This window comes from Panthera pardus, unplaced genomic scaffold, assembly GCF_024362965.1.
Source record: "Panthera pardus isolate Hobbes unplaced genomic scaffold, ASM2436296v1 HiC_scaffold_11, whole genome shotgun sequence".
Lineage (NCBI taxonomy): Eukaryota > Metazoa > Chordata > Mammalia > Carnivora > Felidae > Panthera > Panthera pardus.
The window spans coordinates 42,069,138-42,091,722 of record NW_026526666.1 but is presented as its reverse complement, the minus strand read 5'-3'; the positions used below and the strand labels follow the sequence as shown (position 1 = coordinate 42,091,722).

Genomic DNA, 22,585 nt, shown 5'->3' with positions numbered 1-22,585 from the left:
TAAAAATCACTTTGTTCTCCAGTTCGGAGCCATGGGAAGAATCGAGGCATTGTGTAGATTACTTAAAATTCCACCGTGTCTGCACCATTTGGCCAAAGAATGCTGAGAATTTGCAGCTGTTGTTCCACAAAGGGCTCCTAACTGGGGCAGTGGCTGCTGCTGAACACACAGCTGTTGTCAATTTAAGCTGAAGATTTTTAATTGCCTTTGTGTCAAAATTTATTAAATAATATTTTAGAGAAACAAAAACTATAATAGTCATATTAGTGGGATGCTGAAGGAAGAAAATCACTAGAACACAGCATTTTTTGCCTTGCAAGCAGAGTCCGAAAATACCTTTTCCACATGACCGGCTTCCAGCCATCCCAGGAAAAGCGTTTCTAGGTAAATCCGGCCACGGAAGCCCTGGAGGCTTCTGTGGGAGCTCAGCCCCTTGTCCTCCTCGCTCATCTATCTGGAAGCACTTCTTGTCTGAGTGGCCATCTCTTGTTGCCACACTCTCCCTCCATTTCTGTGATCTCAGGAGAGGAATCCTAGTGCTCAGAGCAAATGTAGCCTTGGCTGGCGACTGACTGCTCCTGCTAAGTGGTCCACATTATTTTTTTTTTTAATATATGAAATTTATTGTCAAATTGGTTTCCATACAACACCCAGTGCTCATCCCAAAAGATGCCCTATTCAATGCCCATCACCTACCCTTCCCTCCTTCCCACCCCCCATCAACCCTCTGTTTGTTCTCAGTTTTTAAGAGTCTCTTATGTTTTGGCTCTCTCCCACTCTAACCTCATTTTTTTTTCCTTCCCCTCCACCATGGGTTTCTGTTAAGTTTCTCAGGATCCACATAAGAGTGAAAACATATGGTATCTGTCTTTCTCTGTATGGCTTATTTCACTTAGCATCACACTCTCCAGTTCCATCCACGCTGCTACAAAGGGCCATATTTCATTCTTTCTCATTGCCACGTAGTACTCCATTGTGTATATAAACCACAATTTCTTTATCCATTCATCAGTTGATGGACATTTAGGCTTTTTCCACAATTTGGCTATTGTTGAGAGTGCTGCTGTAAACATTGGGGTACAAGTGCCCTATGCATCAGTGCTCCTGTATCCCTTGGGTAAATTCCTAGCAGTGCTACTCTGGGTCATAGGGTAGGTCTATTTTTAATTTTCTGAGGAACCTCCACACTGTTTTGCAGAGTGGCTGCACCAGTTTGCATTCCCACCAACAGTGCAAGAGGGTTCCCATTTCTCCACATCCTCTCCAGCATCTATAGTCTCCTGATTTGTTCATTTTGGCCACTCTGGCGGTCCACATTATTTTTATGAGCCTCTGTAATTGCTGTTTTCCTGTCACATCTAGCACATCCATGACAATGCTGTGAGGTGTCTGAACCCTCCCCACTTGGCTTACAGCAGCTATGAGGTGAGCAGAAGATAGAAAACATGGATCTTTCCTTTATTTTCTGTAAAGGCAAAAGAGAGAGAAGGAAAGGTCCTTTCACTAGCAAGGAACAACAGCTAAGGTCCCCCAAGAGGGAAGTTGCCAAGTGTCCTGAGAAAGGGTTTTTGAAGATGAAGAGAAGTGGACCAGAAAAACTGCCAAACAAGTCCTAAATCCTCACTACCTTTACCATCTCAGTTGTGTTTTGCATTTTAATGTTCAATATCACCTCTATCAGGAAAAACTTCAGTTCATCAGGCACTTACAGAGCACCTACTATGAAACTTCAGTTCATCAGACACTTACAGGGCACCTACTGTGTGCAAGGTTAGGGACCTAGTGAGGGACCTGGAGACCAAGTGGTGGACAGGCCGAGGGCATCCAAGTGCTATTTAAACCACTCACTCCCACAGAGGTGAGGGCGAGAGGTCTAATTCCTGGCAGAAGGGGCAAGCATTTGATCCAGGTCTAAGAGGACCTCAATAGTTAGAGGAGGAAGGAAGGGCGTTCCAGGCTGAGGACCTGGGAGAGCAAAGCATGGTGGCCTGGAAAAGTATGTCTTGTTGAAGAGACAGTATGCAGCTGGACATAACAGTATTGGACAAAGATAAGAAATGGAGAAAAAAGGTTGGAGAGGTTAAACTAGATTCTTGAAGGCTGAAATACTACTCTAAGGAGTTTGGATCTTGTCCTGCGCAGAATGGGAAGCCATTGAATGCAGTGGAGCTGAGAAGTGCCCATGCTTTTCAGGATAGCAGGTCTTTTTCTAGCAGGTCTGCTAGACTCCAGAGCCTCACCTCTCCTCCATGCAGAGGCGGAACGACTGCCATAGTCCCAGAGCATAAGGACCTGCTCATACCACAGGCAAGCGTGGTCAGCGGGGAAGAAAAGAGGAAAACGCCTCTGAGAGCCAGAGTCTAGGCTTCACATCCTTGACTTGGTACATACTGGCCATGCGGTTTATTGTAGTTGAGTTTAGTCTCTGTGTCTCTGCTTTCCCATATGTAAAATGGGGATAATAGTGCCTGCCTTCTAAGATTATTTTAAATTAATACATATAAAATGTTTAGTGGGCACCTGGGTGGCTCAGTCAGTTAAGTGTCTGACTCTTGATTTGGGCTCAGGTCATGATCTCACGGTCATGGAATCAAACCCCACATCAGGCTCTGTGTTGAGCATGGAGCCTGCTTAAGATTCTCTCTCTTTCCCTCACCTCTGTCCCTCTCCCACTGGTGTGCACATGTTCTCTCTCTCTCCCTCTCTCTCTCTCTCAAAATAAAATAAAATAAAATAAAATAAAATAAAATAAAATCTTTAAAATGCGAAGAACAGTGAGTGCAGTAAACTCCTGGCAAAGGTTAGCTATTATTTTTGGATGTAAATCTTACAACTTAGCAACTGGTTGAACTTGGGGCAGGGGAAGCAGGGAAAAGAGTCGAAGGTGTAATGCTCATCAAAGGAATATGGCTGATACTCAGAATAATATTCAGAAAACAGCAGGAAGAAAATCATATTGAGGGACATTCTACAAAATAAATATAATCTTCAAAAGTATCAAGGAAACATGAAGAAATCTGTTCCATACAGGAGACCAGAAGGGCATGACAACTAAAAGCAATGCATGATTCTGAACTTGACCCATTGACTTCAAAGAACATTATCGGAACAATTCCACTGAAATATGAATGGGTTCTGAAGAGGTAGTAATGTAGAAGGATATGCTTGGCTCCTTGTTTAGAGGAAATGAAACTGAAGTGTTCTGTAGTGATGAGACAGCAATTAGAATGGCAACTTATTCTCAAATGTTTCAGAAAGTTCTTTGTTCTCTCCTGATAACTCTCCTGTACATTTGGGATTGTTTGAAAATGAAAACAATGTATTTTAAAAATTAATAGCTAGCATCTATTGCCCACCCACTTTTGTACCAGGCACCATGGTCAGTGTTTTGCACATGAGCATATTCAGTTCCCCAGGAAACTTCTCCTTCATCTCTACCAAAACAGAGTCTTGCACCCCTCCCCTGTGCCCTAGAGCAGCCTGAACTCTCCCCACCAGATCACCTATAGTAACTGCTTATTGTTGGTGGATAAACCTGCCCCTGCCCCGGACAACAGGCTCTTTGAGGGCAAGGACTGTATCCCATTCTCCGTAGTCCACCACTCCCTATAACTCATAAGAACTCAGTACATGCTTGGTGAATGAAGTGCTGAGGCTTGTTCACCATGGCGGCTTGGGATGGGTGTCTGATACATGACTTCTTTTCTAGGTGGCCCAGGCTCTGGCAAAGGCACACAGTGTGAAAAGCTGGTGGAAAAATACGGATTTACACATCTCTCGACTGGTGAGCTCCTGCGTAATGAGCTGTCATCAGAATCTGAAAGAAGCAAATTGATCAGAGATATCATGGAACGTGGAGACCTGGTGCCCTCAGTAAGTGACAGCTACCTTTCCTGGCTGGCGAGGGATTTTGGAGTGTTGCAGCTAGTCTAAGCTGCTGGAAAAAAGAAGCCCACACGCCAACAGCTACATTTTATTTCTCCCTGATGTAACAGTCCAGAGGCAGGTGGTGGGTCTACAGCAGAGACCTGTCAGTCAGACCATGTTGTCCAGGCCCAGGTTCCTCCTACCTTGTTACTCTTCCAGGTCCCTGATTGTTAGCCTAACTTGTATTTTCCAGAAAAGACTGGTCCCCACTTTAGCGTTAAAACCTTCAAAATCTTTGCTGCATGGTGCTGCAAAGCCTAGAATTGGAATCCTCTGGAAAATAGGAAATAATGTTTTGGTCTAGTTCTGGAAGGTATGATAGCACTATCTTGAAATTTGGTATCTCCCTTAGATAGTTTAAGTAAAAAATTTCCCTTTTATGTATCTTTTTTCCTTTTCAAATCACCATCTATCTCTGGGAAGCTGTGTGCCATGGGTATCAAAAAATATTCATCCTTGCCTTACTAGTTCCCATGCTAGGCTCTGTAATTAGGGCTTGTACAATGCAGTCCCTATTAGCTAACAGAGCTTTATGCTTCCTCTTTAATGAGCTACAGTCTGTTTCCCTCCTGGAAGCCAGCATGGTTCTCACGAAAGGAAACAGACCATTGCAGTTGGCTCTTAGCAGACCTCCTTGCCCCCACTCTTTTCCCCCTCCAGTTTACTCTTCATAGCAGCCAGACGGATTTCTTTAAAATGTTTGTCAAATTGTGTTATTCCCTTTCCCAGAAGCTTCCAGTGGATCCCCACCACACTGAGAATGAAATCCAGAGTCCTTCCTGTGACTCTGGACTCCAGCTACCTTTCCAACATTATTTTACACCCAGCCACTGGCCTCACCATTATTCTTCCCACAGGCCAGGCTGTTTCTGCCTCAGGGCCTTTGCACTGCTGTTTCCTCAACTTGATATATTAATATAGTTTGCTCCTTTACTTTGTCCAGATCCCTACTTAAATATCCCAATTTATCAAAGAGGCCTTCCCTGACTACCTTATCTAAAATAGCACCTCCAGAATTTTGTATCTCTTTGCCTTACTTTAATTTTGTCCTTAACAATTCTCTCTAGCTGATTATTTATTATATATTTCTTTATGTATTATCTATCTTTCTATCTAGAATATAAACTTCATGAGGAGTTAATTCACTAGAACCTAGGCATAGTTTCTTACCACCCTTGTGATGGCTGTGTATTCCCCAAGCCCCGAACAAAAGTCAGAGGATGCCAGGGAACCAGAGAACAGAGAATTCCCCCCATTTGGGCAGCTGGTCACATTTTTCCTACATCCAGTCCCAAGATTCCATGTATCTCTCTCCTCTCATTTTCAGAAGCACAGGTTAAATCAAAATTTTTAACAGAAAAAGTGATACTGCTAGAAAATGCTACTTCATATTTATAGAAAGTTTTCTCAAGTCAGTAGCTGTCAAATTTTTAGAATATTTCCTGGGAAAAAAATCAACAGAGAAGCACATTTTATACCATGTTTTGCTTAGTTTTAAACTTCCATTATCCCTAATTCATGGCCATATGAATTTCATTTATTCTAAGATGCTGTTATTTTAAGATACCCTAGTAAAATAGAACTAATAAGCTATCTCATATATAGCTATACCAGCCAGAAAAAAAAAAAAAAACAAAAACAAAAAACTTTTTAAACTATGACTGATTGTAATACACCTATCAATTTCATAGGCAGTAAAATGGGGGAAGTGAGATTAAGAATGGATGAAATATGGTATATTGCTGTCTGCTGTTAATCTTATCTGAACCTTTCTCCCTCCCCAAATGGGATGACTGATGGAGGTGGGTGGTGATTCTAGCATTGTTCTATGAAAGAGCTCAGATGCTGACCATTCTCTCTCTCTGCTCCAGCGCATCATTCTGGAGCTCCTGAAGGAGGCCATGTTGGCCAGCCTCAGTGACACCAAGGGCTTCCTGATTGATGGCTATCCCCAGGAAGTGAAGCAAGGGGAAGAGTTCGGACGTAGGGTAAGCTGTTGTTACGGGGATCTTCCCAGAAGGACAATTAGGGATATCATTGAGGTTGGGGGATAAATTCAAAGTCTATCCCTCTCCTAATTACGTTAATCAAACCTTTAGTGACAAATGGCAAAAGCTCAACACAAAATGACAAAAAAGAGGAGGGTGGGTTGGGTGATGGTGGTGGATTTATCGGCTCAATTAACAAAAATGTCCAGGAGTGGTTCACACTTGGTTGGATCCATGTATTCAGATTTGTTCGTCAATGGTGTGACTTTCTCCATCTCTTGAATTCTAGGCTTATATTTCACCATCTAAGTGATCTCACAGAAAGTGTTTTTCTTTTCCAGTGGGTGCAGCAAAAGACCCAGGGTTGTGTTTCGTTATCCTGGATTAGGTCATGAGCCCATCACTGAACCAATCACTGTGGCCAAGGGGAAGATGGGAGGGCATATAATGAAATATCCGGGAATATCCTGATTCATCCTGGAGGACCAGGTCAGGGATGAGAAGGGAGAAGGAAGAACAGGCACCATACCTGAAGCACACAGACTGAAGAAGGGAAGGGATATCACCCAAGAAAGAATAGGGATGCCCCTAGAGGCTAGCAAGGGAATTGATGCTGGACAGGCAGAATCAAATGTACCAAATGCTCCAGCCTCCCACCATCCAGCCTCCTCAACTCCCACCCTCTCTTAGTGAAGTGGGTGGATCAGGGCCACTTACAGGTGAACAACAGTAAGTAAAAACCCATCATAACTCTCATTTATTGAACCCACTCTGGGCTCACTCCTGTGCTACATGCTTTACATACATTCACCTCTAAGTCCAAGCAAGAGAGAGACACTTGTCCCCATTTATTAAACAAAGATGCCAGAGCTTGCAAGAATTAATATTTATGTAGATTTTTCTTTTGACTAGTTTTAAAATATTTTCATATATATTTCATTTCATACATTATTAAGAATCTTTTAAGATAGAAAGAGGAGGTATTTTCTTCATGTTAAAGGTGATGAATTAAGCTCAAAGAGGTTACATGACTTGCCCACAATCACATGGAAGATAAGTGACAACTGCTGGTAGGACAAAGATTTGGAGGCCCGTCTCCATCCATCTCTAACACTGCGACGTTCATTAAAGTGAATTGTACTTGTGTGTCTCCTGGGGGTTAGTCTGACCTTCTAAGCCTGTTTGACTGAACTTCCTTAGATAGTATCTGAATATTTAAAGGCAATTGCTCGCCTTCTCCTACATTTCCTCCTTGCAACCAGAGTAAAAGAACAAATGCCCTGGCCTACTTGGCAAGAGTGGGCTGTGAATCGGGCAGGGCTTTCCCTCACCTCCAGAGCCTCCATCAAGGCGGGGCGGCAGAGTCTGTGACTGCAGTGGGTGGTTCCAGGTAGTTCCTGATGGGGCGGGGGGCAGGGGAGGCACTCAGAGCCAGTGTTCTAATGAGCTTTTTCTCACAAAACAAACCACTTTAAGAGCTCAAACTTCAATATAAATCAACTACTTTTTTCAAAGAATGGAATTAGGAAGATTGTTCTACTTTTTTTTTTTTTTAAATCATGGTAAAACATACATAACATAAAAGTTAACATCTAGGACGCCTGGGTGGCTCAGTCGGTTGGGCATCCGACTTCGGCTCAGGTCACGATCTCATGGGTTGTGAGTTCAAGCCCTGTGTCGGGCTCTGGGCTGATAGCTCAGAGCCTGGAGCCTATTTCGGATTCTGTCTCTCCCTCTCTCTGCCCCTCCCCTGTTCACACTCTGTCTCTGTCTCTCTCAAAAATAAATAAACATTTAAAAAAAATTTTTTTTAAGTTAACATCTTAACGAATTTTATTGAACTGTACAGTTCAATTGTTGTGCATTCATTCTTAAGAAGTCTTTTCATCCTGCAAAATGGAAACCCTACACCCATGAAATAACAACTCCCTGTTTCTCTCTCCCCTCAGCCCCTGGCAACCACAATTCTACTTTCTGTCTCTGAATTTGACTACTCTAGGGACCTCTCACAAGTGGAATAAGACAGACTTGTCCTTTTGTAGCTGGCCTATTTCACTTAGCATAATATCCTCAAGACTCATTCATGTTGTGGCATGTGTTACAATTTCCTTCCTTTCTAAGGCTGAAAGATATTTTGTTTATCCATTCATCCATCAGTAGTTACTTGGGTTGCTTCTGCTTTTTGGCTATTATAAATAATGCTATGAACATGGATGTACAAATACTTCTTCAAGACTCTGCTTTCAATTCCTTTTGTATATATACAGAAGTGAAGTTACTGGAACATGTCGTAATTCTATCACTTGCCACCTACCATAGCCACTGCACCATTTTACATTCCCACCAGCAAGTGTGCAAGGGATCCAGTTTCTCTACATCTTCACCAACACCTGTTATTTTCTGGGGGATTTGATAGCAGCCATCCTTATGGGCATGAGGTGACTTCTGATTGTGGTTTGGGTTTCCATTTTCCCAAAGATGAGTGATGTTGAGCATCCATTCATGTTCTTGTTGGCCATTTGTAGTATCTTCTTTGGAGAAAAGTCGATTCACATCCCTTGCCCATTTTCAAATCAGGTTGTTTGGTTTCTTGTTGTTAAATTGTACGAGTTATTTATATATTCTGGATACTAACCTCTTATCAGATATATGATTTGCTAATTTTTCTCCCACTCTGTATGTGGCCTTTTCATTCTGTTAATTGTATCCTTTGATACACAGAAGTCTTTTTTATTTTTATATAGTCCAGTTTATCTATTTTTGCTTTTGTTCCCTGGGTTTTAATGTCATGTCCAAGAAACCATGAACAAATCAATGTCATGAGGCTTTTCTTTTGTTTTCTTGAAGAGTTGTATAGTTTTAGTTCTTACATTTAGATCTTTCATTCATTTTTTTAATTTTTAAAATTTATTTCTTTTGAGAGGGAGAGTGTGCAAGCAAGCATGAATGAGGGAGGTGTAGAGAGAGGGGGAGAGAGTGAATCCAAACCAGGCTCTGCACTGTCAGCACAGAGCCCGACAAGGGACTGGCCCCCATCTCACAAACCATGAGATCATGACCTGAGCCGACATCAAGAGTCAGACATTCAATCAACTCAGCCACCTCAATTGGTCATTTTGACCAATTCTTGTACAAAATAAGGGTCCAATCTCATTCTTTTGCATGTGGATATCTGGTTTTCCCAACACCATTTGTTGAAAAGACTGTTTTTCCCCGATTGAATGCTCTTGACACCCTTGTGAAAAATCACTTGACCATATATGTAAGTTTGTTTCCAGGCTGTCTGTTCTATTCCATCACTCTGTATGTCTGCCTTTATGCCATTTCCACACAGTTTCTATTACCGTGACTTTGTAATAAGTTTTTAAATCAGGAACCATGAGACCTCTAACTTTGTACTTTTTCAAGATTGTTTTGGGTATTCAGGAAGCCTTGATATTTCCTATGAATTTTTAGGATGGGTATTTCTATTTCTGTAAAAAAAAAAAAAAGCCAATGCCATTGGGACTTTGATAAGGGGTTGCATTAAATCTGCAGGTCACTTTGGGTAGTACTAACATCTTAACACTATGGAGTCTTCTGTAGATTGTTTTACATTTTTGATTGTTCTAGTCTTTTAGCCATTGTTCAAGCTGTGTATAAGGTTCCTGGGGATATATGCCAAGTAACTAAGGAACAGGAAAATTTTTTATTTTTATTTTTTTACAATTTTTTTTTATTTTTTTAATTTTATTTTTTTATTTTTTAAAATTTACATCCAAATTAGTTAGCATATAGTGAAACAATGATTTCAGAAGTAAATTCCTTAATGCCCCTTACCTATTTAGCTCATCCCCCACTCCCACAATCCCTCCAGCAACCCTCTGTTTGTTTTCTATATTTAAGAGTCTCTTCTGTTTTGTCCCTTTCCCTGTTTTTATATTATTTTTGTTTCCCTTCCCTTATGTTCATTTGTTTCTCAAAGTCCTCAGATGAGTAAAGTCATATGATTTTTGTCTTTTTCTGACTAATGTCACTTAGCATAATACCCTCCAGTTCTATCCACGTAGTTGCAAATGGCAAGATGTCGTTCATTTTGATTGCCGAGTAATACTCCATTATATATATATACCACATCGTCTTTATCCATTCATCCATCGATGGACATTTGGGCTCTTTCCATACTTTGGCTATTGTTGATAGTGCTGCTATAAACATGGGGGTGCATGTGTCCCTTCGAAACAGCACACCTGTATCCCATGGATAAATGCCTAATAGTGCAATTGCTGGGTCGTAAGGTAGTTCTATTTTTAGTATTTTGAGGAACCTCCATACTGTTTTCCAGAGTGGCTGCAGCAGCTTGCATTCCCACCAACAATGCAAAAGAGATCCTCTTTCTCCGCATCCTCGCCAACATCTGTTGTTGCCTGAGTTGTTCATGTTAGCCATTCTGACAGGTGTCAGGTGGTATCTCATTGTGGCTTTGAGTTGCATTTCCCTGATGATGAGTGACGTTGAGCATTTTTTCATGTGTCGGTTGGCCATCTGGATGTCTTCTTTGGAGAAGTGTCTATTCATGCCTTTTGCCCATTTCTTCACTGGATTATTTGATTTTTGGGTGCTGAGTTTGAGAAGTTCTTTCTAGATTTTGGATACTACCTCTTTATCTGATATGCCATTTGCAAATAACTTCTCCCATTCTGTCAGTTGCCTTTTAGTTTTGCTGATTGTTTCCTTTGCTGTGCAGAAGCTTTTTATTTTGATGAGGTCCCAATAGTTCATTTTTGCTTTTGTTTCCCTTGCCTCTGGAGACGTGTTGAGTAAGAAGTTGCTGCAGCCAAGGTCAAAGAGGTTGTTGCCTGCTTTCTCCTCAAGGAGTTTGATGGCTTCCTGTCTTACATTTAGGTCTTTGATCCATTTTGAGCTTATTTTTGTATATGGTGTAAGAAAGTGGTCCAGGTTCATTCTTCCGCATGTCACTGTCCAGTTTTCCCAGCACCACTTGCTGAAGAGACTGTCTTTATTCCATTGGATATTCTTTCCTGCTTTGTCAAAGATTAGTTGGCCATACATTCATGGGTCCATTTCTGGGTTCTTTTTTCTGTTCCATTGATCTGAGTGTCTGTTCTTGTGCCAGTACCATACTGTCTTGATGATGACAGCTTTATAGTATAGCTTGAAGTCCAGGATTGTGATGCCTCCTGCTTTGGTTTTCTTTTCCAAGATTGCGTTGGCTATTCAGGGTCTTGTCTGGTTCCATACAAATTTTAGGATTATTTGCTCTAGCTCTGTGAAGAATGCTGGTGTTACTTTGATAGGGATTGCATTGACTATGTGGATTGCTTTGGGTAGTATTGACATTTTAACAATATTTGCTCTTCCTATCCAGGAGCATGGAATCTTTTTCCATTTTTATGTCTTCTTCAGTTTCTTTCATAAGCTTTCTATAGTTTTCAGCGTATAGATTTTTCACCTCTTTGGTTAGATTTATTCCTAGTTATTTTATGGTTTTTGTTGCAGCTATAAATGGGATCGATTCCTTTTTCTGTCGCTTCATTGTTGGTGTATAGGAACGCAACCAATTTCTGTGAGTTGATTTTATATCCTGCAACTTTGCTGAATTCATGGATCAATTCTAGCAGTTTTTTGGTGGAATCGTGTGGGTTTTCCATATAGAGTATCATATCATCTGCGAAGAGTGAAAGTTTGACCTCCTCCTGGCCGATTTGGATGCCTTTTATTTCTTTGTGTTGTCTGATTGCAGAGGCTAAGACTTCCGATACTATGTTGAATAACAGTGGTGAGAGTGGACATCCCTGTCTTGTTCCTGACCTTAGGGGGAAGGCTCTCAGTTTTTCCCCATTGAGGATGATATTAGCGTTGGGTCATTCATATATGGCTTTTATGATCTCAAGGTATCCTCCTTCTACCCCTAGTTTCTTGAGGATTTTTATCAAGAAACGATACTGTATTTTGTCAAATGCTTTCTCTGCATCTATTGAGAAGATTATATGGTTCTTGTCCTTTCTTTTATTGATGTGATGAATCACGTTAATTGTTTTGCGGATATTGAACCAGCCCTGCGTCCTAGGTATAAATCCCGCTTGGTCATGTGAATAATTTTTTTTAATGTATTGTTGGAGCCAGTTGGCTAATATCTTGTTGAGGATTTTTGCATCCATGTTCATCAGGGAAATTGGTCTGTAGTTCTCCTTTTTAGTGGGGTCTCTGGTTTTGGAATCAAGGTTGCTGGCTGGCTTCATAGAAATAGTTTGGAAGTTGTCCTTCCATTTCTATTTTTTCGAACACCTTTAAGAGAATAGGTGTTAACTCTTCCTTAAATGTTTGGTAGAATTCCCCTGGGAAGCCATCTGGCCCTAGACTCTTGTTTTTTGGCAGAGTTTTGATTACTAATTCGATTTCCTTATTGGTTATAGGTCTGTTCAAATTTTCTATTTCTTCCTGTTTCGGTTTTGGTAGTGTATATGTCTCTAGGAATTTGTCCATTTCTTCCAGATTACCCATTTAATTGGCATATAATTGCTCATAATATTCTCTTATTATTGTTTTTATTTTTGTTGTGTTGGTTGTGATCTCTCCTCTTTCATTCTTTTATTTATTTGAGTCCTTTCCTTTTCCTTTTTGATCAAACGGGCTAGTGGTTTATCAATTTTGTTAATTCTTTATAAGAACCATCTCCTGGTTTCATTGATCTGTTCTACTGTTTTTTTGGTTTTGATAGCATTAATTTCTGCTCTAATCTTTATTATTTCCTGTCTTCTGCTGGCTTTGGGTTTTATTTGTTGTTCTTTTCCCAGCTCCTTAAGGCGTAAGGTTGGGCTGTGTATCTGAGATCTTTCTTCCTTCTTTAGGAAGGCCTGGATTGCTATATACTTTCCTCTTATGACCACCTTTGCTGCGTCCCAGAGGTTTTGGGTTGTGGTGTTATCATTTTCATTGACTTCCATATACTTTTTAATTTCCTCTTTAACTGCTTGGTTAGCCCATTTATTCTTTAGTAGGATGTTCTTCAGTCTCCAAGTATTTGTTACCTTTCCAAACTTTTTCTTGTGGTTGATTTCGAGTTTCATAGCGTTGTGGTCTGAAAATATGCATGGTATGATCTCAATCTTTTTGTGCTTACTTAGGGTTGATTTGTGTCCCAGTATATGGTCTATTCTGGAGAACATTCCATGTGCACTGGAGAAGAATGTATATCTGCTGCTTTAGGATGAAATGTTCTGAATATATCTGTTAAGTCCATCTGGTCCAGTGTATCATTCAAAGCCATTGTTTCCTTGTTGGTTTTTTGATTAGATGATCTGTCCATGGCTGTGAGTGGGGTGTTGAAGTCTCCTACCATTATGGTATTACTATTGATGAGTTTCTTTATGGCTGTGATTAATTGATTTATATATTTGGGTGCTTGCACATTTGGCGCATAAATGTTTACAATTGTTAGGTCTTCTTGGTGGATAGACCCCTTGATTATGATATAATGCCCTTTTGCATCTCTTGATACAGTCTTTATTTTAAAGTCTACATTGTCTGATATAAATATGGCTACTCTGGCTTTCTTTTGTTGACCATTAGCAAGATAGATGTTTCTCCATCACCTTATTTTCAATCCGAAGGTGTCTTTAGGTCTAAAGTGGGTCTCTTGTAAACAGCACATAAATGGGTCTTGTTTTCTTATCCATTCTGTTACCCTATGTCTTTTGATTGGAGTATTGAGTCTACTGACATTTAGAGTGAGTACTGAAAGATATGAATTTATTGCTATTATGTTGCTTGTAGAGTTGGAGTTTCTGTTGGTGTTCTCTGGTCCTTTCTAATCTTTGTTGCTTTTGAGAGATATATATATATATATTTTTTTTTCATCTTTTCTCCCCTCAGAAAGTCCCCCTTAAAATTTCTTGCAGGGCTGGTTTAGTGGTCACAAACTCCTTTAATTTTTGTTTGTCTGGAAAACTTTTTATCTCTCCTTCTATTTTGAATGACAGCCTTGCTGGAGAAAGAATTCTTGGCTGCATATTTTTCTGATTCAGCACATTGAATATATCCTGCCACTCCTTTCTGGCCTGCCAAGTTTCTGTGGATAGGTCTGCTACAAACCTGATCTGTCTTCCCTTGTAGGTTAGGGACTTTTTTCCCTCGCTGCTTTCATGATTCTCTCCTTGCCTGAGTATTTTGTGAATTTGACTATGATATGCCTTCTTGATGGTCGGTTTTTGTTGAATCTAATGGGGGTCCTCTGTGCTTCCTGGATTTTGATGTCTGTGTCTTTCCCCAGGTTAGGAAAGTTTTCTGCTATGATTTGCTCACACAACCCTTCTACGCCTATTTCGCTCTCTTCCTCTTCTAGGACCCCTATGATTCCTTTTTAATGAGTCACTGATTTCTCTAATTCTTAAATGGGCTCTTTTGCCTTAATCTCCCTCTTTTTTTCTGCTTCATTATTCTCTATAAGTTTGTCCTCTATATTGCTGATTCTCTGTTCTGCCTCGTCCATCCTTGCCGCCACTGCATCCATCCATGTTTGCAGCTCAGTTATAGCATTTTTAATTTCATTCTGGCTATTTTTAACTTCTTTTATCTCTGCAGAAAGGGATTCTAATCTATTTTCAATTCCAGCTAGTATTCTTATTGTCGTGATTCTAAATTCTGGTTCAGACATCTTGCTTGTATCTGTGTTGGTTGAATCCCTGGCTGTCGTTTCTTTGTGCTCTTTCCTTTGGGGTGAATTCCTTCGTTTTGTCATTTTGAAGGGAGAAAAGGAATTAATGAGGTAGAAAAATTGAAATTAAAAAAATTAAAATTAAAAAATATTAAAATTAAAAATTAAACACACACACACACACACACACACACACACAAATCAAATAGATGATGCTAGATCCTAGGTGTGTTTTGGTCTGGGTGTTGAAAGTGGTTTGACAGATTAGAGAAACAAACAAACAAAAAAAAGGGGGGGGGGGGGCAGAGAGAAAAAAAAGGGAATCGTTTGAGAATTTGAAAAAATGAATACACTGAAGTAGACTAAAATGAGATGTATGGAGGTAAAATAGAATTTAAGAAAATATACACAAAAGTAAAGAATATAGTAGATAAAAATTAAAGAAAATATTTTTAATAAAAATTAAAAATAAATATGAATTTTTCCTTTTTCTGTATTTAAGAAAAAAGGAAACGAAAAAGATAAAAAGAAAAAAAAGAAATTGTTTGAAAATTTGAAAAAGTGAATACACTGTAGTAGACTAAAATAAGATGATGGAAGTAAAGTAGAATTTGAAAAAATTTACATAAAAGCAAAAATATAGTAATAAAAATTAAAGAAAAAAATTTTTAATAGCAAATGAAAGTAAAAATGAAGTTTTTCTGCATTCAAGAGAAAGAAAAACGAAAAAGAGAAAAAAGGAAAAGAAAGAAAAAAAGGAAATTGTTTAAAAATTTGAAAAGGTGAATACACTGAAGAAGACTAAAATAAAACGATGGAAGTAAAATAGAATTTGAAAAAAATTACACAAAACTAAAAAATATAGTAATAAAAGTTAATATTTTTAATAAAAATTGAAAAGAAAAATGAATTTTTTCTGTATTCAAGAAAAAGTAAAAAAGAGAAAAAGAAAAAAAAAAAGAAATAAAATTGAATAGATGAACCTGCTAACAGATTGAAATAGGAGTGAAATTAGTTTGTTTTCCCCTAGAAGTCAGTCTATGTAGTGCTTTATAGTCCAAAAGCTAAGCAGGCAGTGAGACTTGTGCACTTGAAGAGCGAAGTTGGCCCAGTTGGGCAGGACTCAGGGTAACAGCTCCGCTCTCCACTAGATGGCGCTGCTAGCATACTGGGGTGGATTGTTCCGAGGCTCGTAGGTGCGTATGCGCATGCGCGGGAGCGGTGAAAATGGCGCCCACCAGCTACCCAGTCTGTTCTCCCAGATCAGCAATCGCGCACCCGTCCTCTGTCTTCAGCGATCATCCACTCCCCGCTTTTTCACTCTCTGTGACCAGGCCCCAGGCAGTACCTCTCTCCTGAGTTTCGTCTCAAATGTGGCTGTTTTCCCCGGCCCCTTAACTTCAGAAGGACTGCGGCTTTGACCCGTCCTGCCCCTCTGCAGGAGGGTCTCACTGAGCAATGGCTGAATGAGCAATGGCTGAATATCGGCTGCACCCGGGAATGCTTGCTGGACCCTGCTGCTGCCAGTGCCCCGAGACTGTGGCCAGGTGCCAGAAAAAGTTCGCAAGATAGTGTAGCATCAGCATTTCAGGGATAATGGAAAATTGCAATACACATCTGGCACCAGGCTTCACCCTTAACGACCTTGCCCCAGCACCAGCGAATGTGGCTGCCTTCTGGGGTCTGCTGGGACCAGGTGGCTTCAACAGTCTCTACCAAATGACCTTCCAGCAGTGGAACCACTTTTCCCCGTGTGGCCCGAGAACCTCCCGGATCCCACTCTGTTCCTGGGGATTTGCCCTTCCCACCAGAGCATCGCCAGGTATCAAGCTGCAGAGTTGCAGCCTTTGCACTCCCCTTGTTTACAGTCTTACTGGAATTTAAACCCTCTCCTTTCTCCTTTCTCCCTTTTTAGTTTAGTCCCTGCGGCTGTTTCCAATTTTCCACTTTCTCTTCAGCTGCTTTTGGGGAGGGGTGCTTTTCCTGTATTCTCCGCCCCACTCTAGTCTCCCTCCTCTCTCCGCCCGCAAAAGTGGTTCCCTATCTTTCGCAGCTTATCGCTCCCCAAGTTCAGTTCTCCACACCATGTACCTAATGAATTTTGTGGTTCAGGTTGTGCAGATTGTTGTGCTAATCCTCCAGTCAGTTTTCTAGGCATGTAGGATGGTTTAGTGTTGGTGTGGCTGTATCTCATGGATGCAAGACACACAAAAAACTTCCATGCTGTTCCCAGGAATGGGGAAATTTTTTCTACACCACTTTAGAGTCAGGACCTTTTCAAGGCTAGAGGATTGAGAGAGGACACAGAGAAGTTGTTGTAGTCAGGGTCTTGAGAAACTGCCTGCCTGTCAGGGATTGGCAGTTGTGGAAACACCGTTAAAACACGATGGGAGACACGCCGTAACCCCTGCGGGGTCCACAGTGCCTACTGAAGTTCAGGCTTCAAAGCCATAGCACCCTTCTAGGTGATTTCACACTTCCCTTGCCTGTGAACTTAAATTAAGGTCCAAAGAGCCCTGGGAGGGTCTCCAAGAGAGTCAAGGCAGGTTATGCACTAGCTTGAAAGTACTGGAGGAAGAATGGCTTTTAAAAGTCTACTTTGTAAAGTTGTTCTTTTGAAACGCCCAAATGGCCCAGCGTGATAAGTAAGATGTGTGGTAAAGATAAGCATCTTTTTTTTGTTTTGTTTTGTCAACTACTGTGTGCAAACAACAGCAAAATTATAATCCTAATTCTCTCTTGGGGATTTTTATAACTGGGTCTGAAGGCAGATCCCTGATTTTAGGCCTGTGGTACTCCAAACTGTTTTGAGCAGTGGCATTCACGTGGAGCCTCTTTGAAGCACGTCACTCATGGGGTCCAGAGTCTGAAAAGCTGGATTTTGCCTCTGCCATTTATTGGTGTGACCCTGGGCAAGTAAGACAACTTCTGATGACAATACACCTGCCAAACCCTAATTTGAGGGTTTTGTGAGCACTGAATGACAAAACATGCATTAATATGTTTTCTAAGCTATAAAAGGCTATAAAATATTGTCTACATTAGGGTGACTCATTTTTTAATCACACCTCACACAAATCTGTAAATCTCTACTCCGTCACACCTTTCTCCTTTGCCTGTAATGCAGGTAGTGCAAGGTGAAGGCTTTACACAGCCAGTGGTCTGTCCCTGGCCTTTGGTGTGTATGAGTTCAAATACCCATATGATTTACCCTAAAGTAAAGCAGAAGGCCCCTCCCACTTTGGGCCCCATTCAGACAGTGTTAGAATATGCAGAGCAGGAACCCCACAAGAACTCAGGAGTGAAAAAGAATTGTTAGCATGGCAACCGGGCAGGTTTAACCAATGCTAAATTCATGATTCCATTTCACAAAATACACAGGTGCCCCATTTAATTAATGAACTGGTGGCCTGCGGTGAGATCTACATAAATAATCTTCTACATAGTACTGGGAAGAGTTTTTAAAGATCAAGCATGGTATTGATTTCTCTCTGGGTACAGTGAATTTAGAAGATTCTACCGTCCCTTACTTAGGCTTATGTGCAAGGGAACACGTGCAACCTTCCAAAGCAAGTACTTGCTTTAAACCTGACCAGAATAACAGAGATGATACAAATATACAGAATGAGCTGCTCTTAATTCATTTATGCCCTGTAGGGACCCCGTCATTTGTTGAGTCCCCTCCAAATTACAGACAAGTAATTAATTTGAAATTTGGCAAAGACAAATACAGACACCTGATTTTCTCCAGAGATTCAGAGCAATCAGCCAGGTTGAGAGCACAGGGAGTGTTTCTTGTGCACTAATCAGGCCTACAACTGTTTGAAGCCATTCGGGCCTGGGATTGGCTGGTTTTAACCAGCCTTTCTGTGTCACAGAGACTGATGTGCCTGAAGCACGGGACCATCTGTTGCTGAAAAGCCAGTTAGTTAGTTAGGCTGATGCTCTTACATACCTATAGTCTTCTGAGTCTTCTGAGATACTCTTCTGAGTCCTTTAAGGATTTAACTCCTGTACCTGACATTACCAAAGACCAAACACAAACTAGTATCCACAGCTTAAGGGTATGTCTGTATATTTCTCTATTACCGTCCTATCTTCTGTTCCCAACACTGGCTTTGCCCCATTGAATTAATGATCTGTGGCTTCAGTGTCCAATATGGTATATTGGGAGAAGGGAAGGGTGTCAGTGTATGTATATGTGTATGTTGAAAGCGCATGTGTGTAGGGGTGTGTTTGTGTGTGTGTGTGTGTGTGTGTGTGTGTGTGTGTGTATGTGTGAGTGTGAGACAGGGGCAGAAGGAATATGAGGAAGGGGTTGGGGTGTCCGACCACCATCTCCATCCCACACTCCAGCTGATAACCCCTGGTCATAGTGACTGCTGTTAACAGGCCTGTATTAAGAGCCTGCTGTACAACCCACTGGCGACTCATTTAACTTTACGTATCTCAATTTCTTCTTCTATAAAATGTAAATTGAAAATGGCTACTGCAGTGTCTCTCAGAAAGATTAGATGGGATCCTTGAAAAGTGCCTGACATATTTATAAGCCTACATATGGTACTCAATAAATTGTTACAGTCTTTTCCAAAATTAGGGGTTTTTTTCTGACTGTAGAAATAAAAATCATATAGATATGAGACACTACAGAAAACTAGAAAACAAAGAATAACTAATCACCCAGAGATAACTCCTGTTAACATCGTGATGTGTATTCTTCCAGTCTCTGTTCTACCCATTTTTATACAGATAATACCATACGGAATACATAACTAACAGAGTAATAGCTATTATTTTTTGAGCACTTAAAATATGCCAGGAATTGAACTACATGCTTTACATATGTCATTTTATTAATCTTTATAATCCCATTCAGTAGATATTATTGTTTCCACTTTAGAGGGTTATTATCATCTCAAGGAGGGGGTGTGTGCTTAGCCTGGCTCTCTAGTGTGAAATTGAAATACTTTCTTGTGTTAACCCAACCTTTTGCTCAACAGCCAAAATAAACAGATACTAACAGAAGTAAATGCATGCACTTGCTCTTGGCTTTTCCCTCCCAGAAGCCTCTTAGCTGAAATGGTGCCCTTACCTTGAGTATGCACATAGTATTCCTGGGTGTGTGAATGATGACATTACTTTATCCCTCTACCTGACTACTCTTAACTACCTTGTAACTCTTCCATCTACAGAATAAGTGATCCTGTTTACAAATGTATTCTAATTTTCAGGATGAGCTCTTAGCCAAAAAAAAGAAAAAATCTTATGAATCTGGCCAACGGACTTTCTAGGTGGTGTGTTCTAATTGCTTGGAATTGTGATAAACCCTTGGGGAATACCTTGGGATTCTCCACTTGAAATTTTCTGCCCTCTTCACCTGACTTCTAGTTCATTGTAGAACTTTGAGCTGTGTAATGGCACTATGGGGGCAGAAGTTACGGTGGCAGCAGGGTGGTTTATTATTATTATTATTGTTATTGTTATTATTCAAGAATGCTGGATTAACCCCCTACCCCTACTATAGTGAGGTTCCCTGAGGGTATATACCTCTGGGGTGAGAGCAAATGAGAAATAGTCATGCCACTTTATTGTTAACCAGGGGCCCTTACCTCCCAGTGCAGTGAAACCATAAATATGCTGGTGCATGTGACTTAGGCTAAAAGTATGGGTGGAACTTCTGACTCCTTCTAAACCCAAATCTGACCAACAGGGATTTTTACAGTTCAAAGGGATGAATATATTGCCAGGCTCCCATTTATGTAGTGCTTAAAATGTGCCAGGCACTTGATATCTATTAACTCATTTCATCCTGGCAATCGTCCTATTAAGGTAGAAAGTATTGTCCTCATTTTAAAGTGAGGAAAATGAGGCACCTGGAGAGAACAAGATGGCTATTATTCTCAACAAAAGAGAGTTTCTGGGTGGCATGCCCCTACCCACTGGTAAATATGGCCTAACCAGTGTCCTGACTTAATCAGAAGAAAACCAAAGTGAGGGTCACAGGAGCTCAGGGTAAACTCCTCCTCCCACTGCACCTGCTGGAATTACTAAGGCAAAGTCATTCTCACAAGTCAACTGCAGCTGACATGCTCATACAGGTGGCTGCTCTCTGCTGGGATGAGGGCTCATTCCAGCTAGAACCCAAGAGGCAGCCAGAGCCAGCTTCTGCAACATAAAATGGCCTCAGACACCACCCCCTTCCTTTCCCACTGTCTGGCCCCCCTCTCCTGGCCCCATTTGGCCCACCAGGCATCTGGCCTCAGCCCCATTCTGAAGGTGAAGTCCTCTAAGGTGAAGTCAACAGGCTTTGGAGCCACACACACAGCTGGCTAAGGACTGTCATTAACTAGTCCTCCGTGGCCTTGGGCAAGTTAACCTCCATTTCCTCTTACTTAGAGGAGAGATAATACCTCCTGTCAGAGGGCTTAAGGGATGGCTGTACCTAAAGGCCTTTGCTACTGACATGTTGCTTGCCTGCTGTATGCCAGCTGCCCTTACAAGACACTTGTGCTCTAATGGGGATCTCCTGAATACAAAGGCTATAAGGAACCCGATGCTGCTGTGGCAGAATTCCAGGGATACCATCAGGGTGATGTTGGGGGCAGAGAGTTGTCCCCAGGGCTCTGTGATTCACTCAGACGAGGGGATAGCACTCTTCCATTCATGTGGTGTTAAAGGTTACCCACAGTCTAATGAAAAAGGGGCAGAGCTGGGACACAGAAAGCTACTCCAGAGGACTGTCTAAAGATATAGACAGATATATCAAAGTGTTTTGAAAAATAATTAAATGGTATTTCATGCAAACATTTCATAAAATTTTACATACTATAAACATTAGTGGTACAGGCCACTTCCAAATGGGATGGCTTGCTCAATAGTATTTTATGCAGGATGGGAGAAGAGGGGCACCTGGGTGGCTCAGTCAGTTAAGCGTCTGACTTCAGCTCAGGTCATGATCTTACATTTTGTGGGATCAAGCCCTGCATAGGCTCTGTGCTGACAGCTTGGAGCCTGTAGCCTGCTTCAGATTCTGTCTCTTTCCCTCTCTGCTCCTCCCCCACTGGTGCTCTGTCTCTGTCTCTGTCTCTCTCTTTCTCAAAAATAAATAAAACATTAAAAAATTTTTTGTTTCAATATAGGACGGGAACAGAGAAGAAAGGTTAGGTCAAACCCTATTGTCTTGGCACGAGAAAATGGCTTGGGAGAGTAGCTTCCCAAACTATTATTTTGTGAAGAATTGCCTGGTGATTTTCTTAAAATGCAAGACTGATTCAGTTGGTCAGGGATTGTACCTGCAACTGCCTTTCTAACATGCTCCCAAATGGTGCCTGTGCTGCTGGTCTATGAACCACACTCTTGAGAATCCATATGGAAGACAAAACTACCTCTCAGTTCTGCACTGATTTGGGTCCAGAGGATCAATTACTGCCAGCTCCTGCTCAGATACACATTGTCTCTGTTTGTACCTGAATGGGTTCCTAAATTGTCTTTTCTGTCATCAAGACTGACCTGAAAATGCCCACAATTAGAAAAATCACCTCTTCTCACACAGACCCAACCAGAAATTGCTCCAGGGAGCCAAGCTCTAACTGAACCCTAGGCTGCCTCCTCAAGCTCGCCCTCTGCTGGTAGATACAGGTCATTTTCTTCCAAACCCAGCCTTTCAACGTTGCTCAAATGCTCATTTTTATTTTCCAATTAATACAGGCAGAAAAGTTGCATGAACATATTCCGCAGGTTTATTTCACTCTTCTAGACTTTGGAGAATTTTTTCCTTGTATTTTAAAGGACATCCTATAGAGGGGGTAGATAAATGTCTGCCACTTACTAGCAACTTACCATTCCATGTTGCCTAAAAGTCCTCCCCAACCCTTTGTTCCCATCCATCCCAGGCACTTCCCACAGGGGAAGTGGCAAACCTTTGTTTACTCACAACCCAACCACTGCAAGATCGGGAGAGGGAGCAAGTTTCTTTTGATCCAAGGTTGGGGTTGGTAGTGGAGGCAACATAGAC

General features: G+C 41.1%; 1 protein-coding gene across 3 annotated transcripts in view; it reads left to right on the top strand.

Moving 5' to 3' along the window:
- Positions 1-22,585, top strand: part of AK5 (adenylate kinase 5) — a 261,105-nt gene that overhangs the window by 214,834 nt on the left and 23,686 nt on the right. For all 3 annotated transcript variants that reach the window (XM_019413870.2, XM_019413869.2, XM_019413868.2), the window contains 2 exons: positions 3,710-3,873; positions 5,799-5,915. In XM_019413870.2, coding sequence (XP_019269415.1) covers positions 3,710-3,873; positions 5,799-5,915 — 281 coding nt within the window. The remainder of the gene's footprint in view (positions 1-3,709; positions 3,874-5,798; positions 5,916-22,585) is intronic.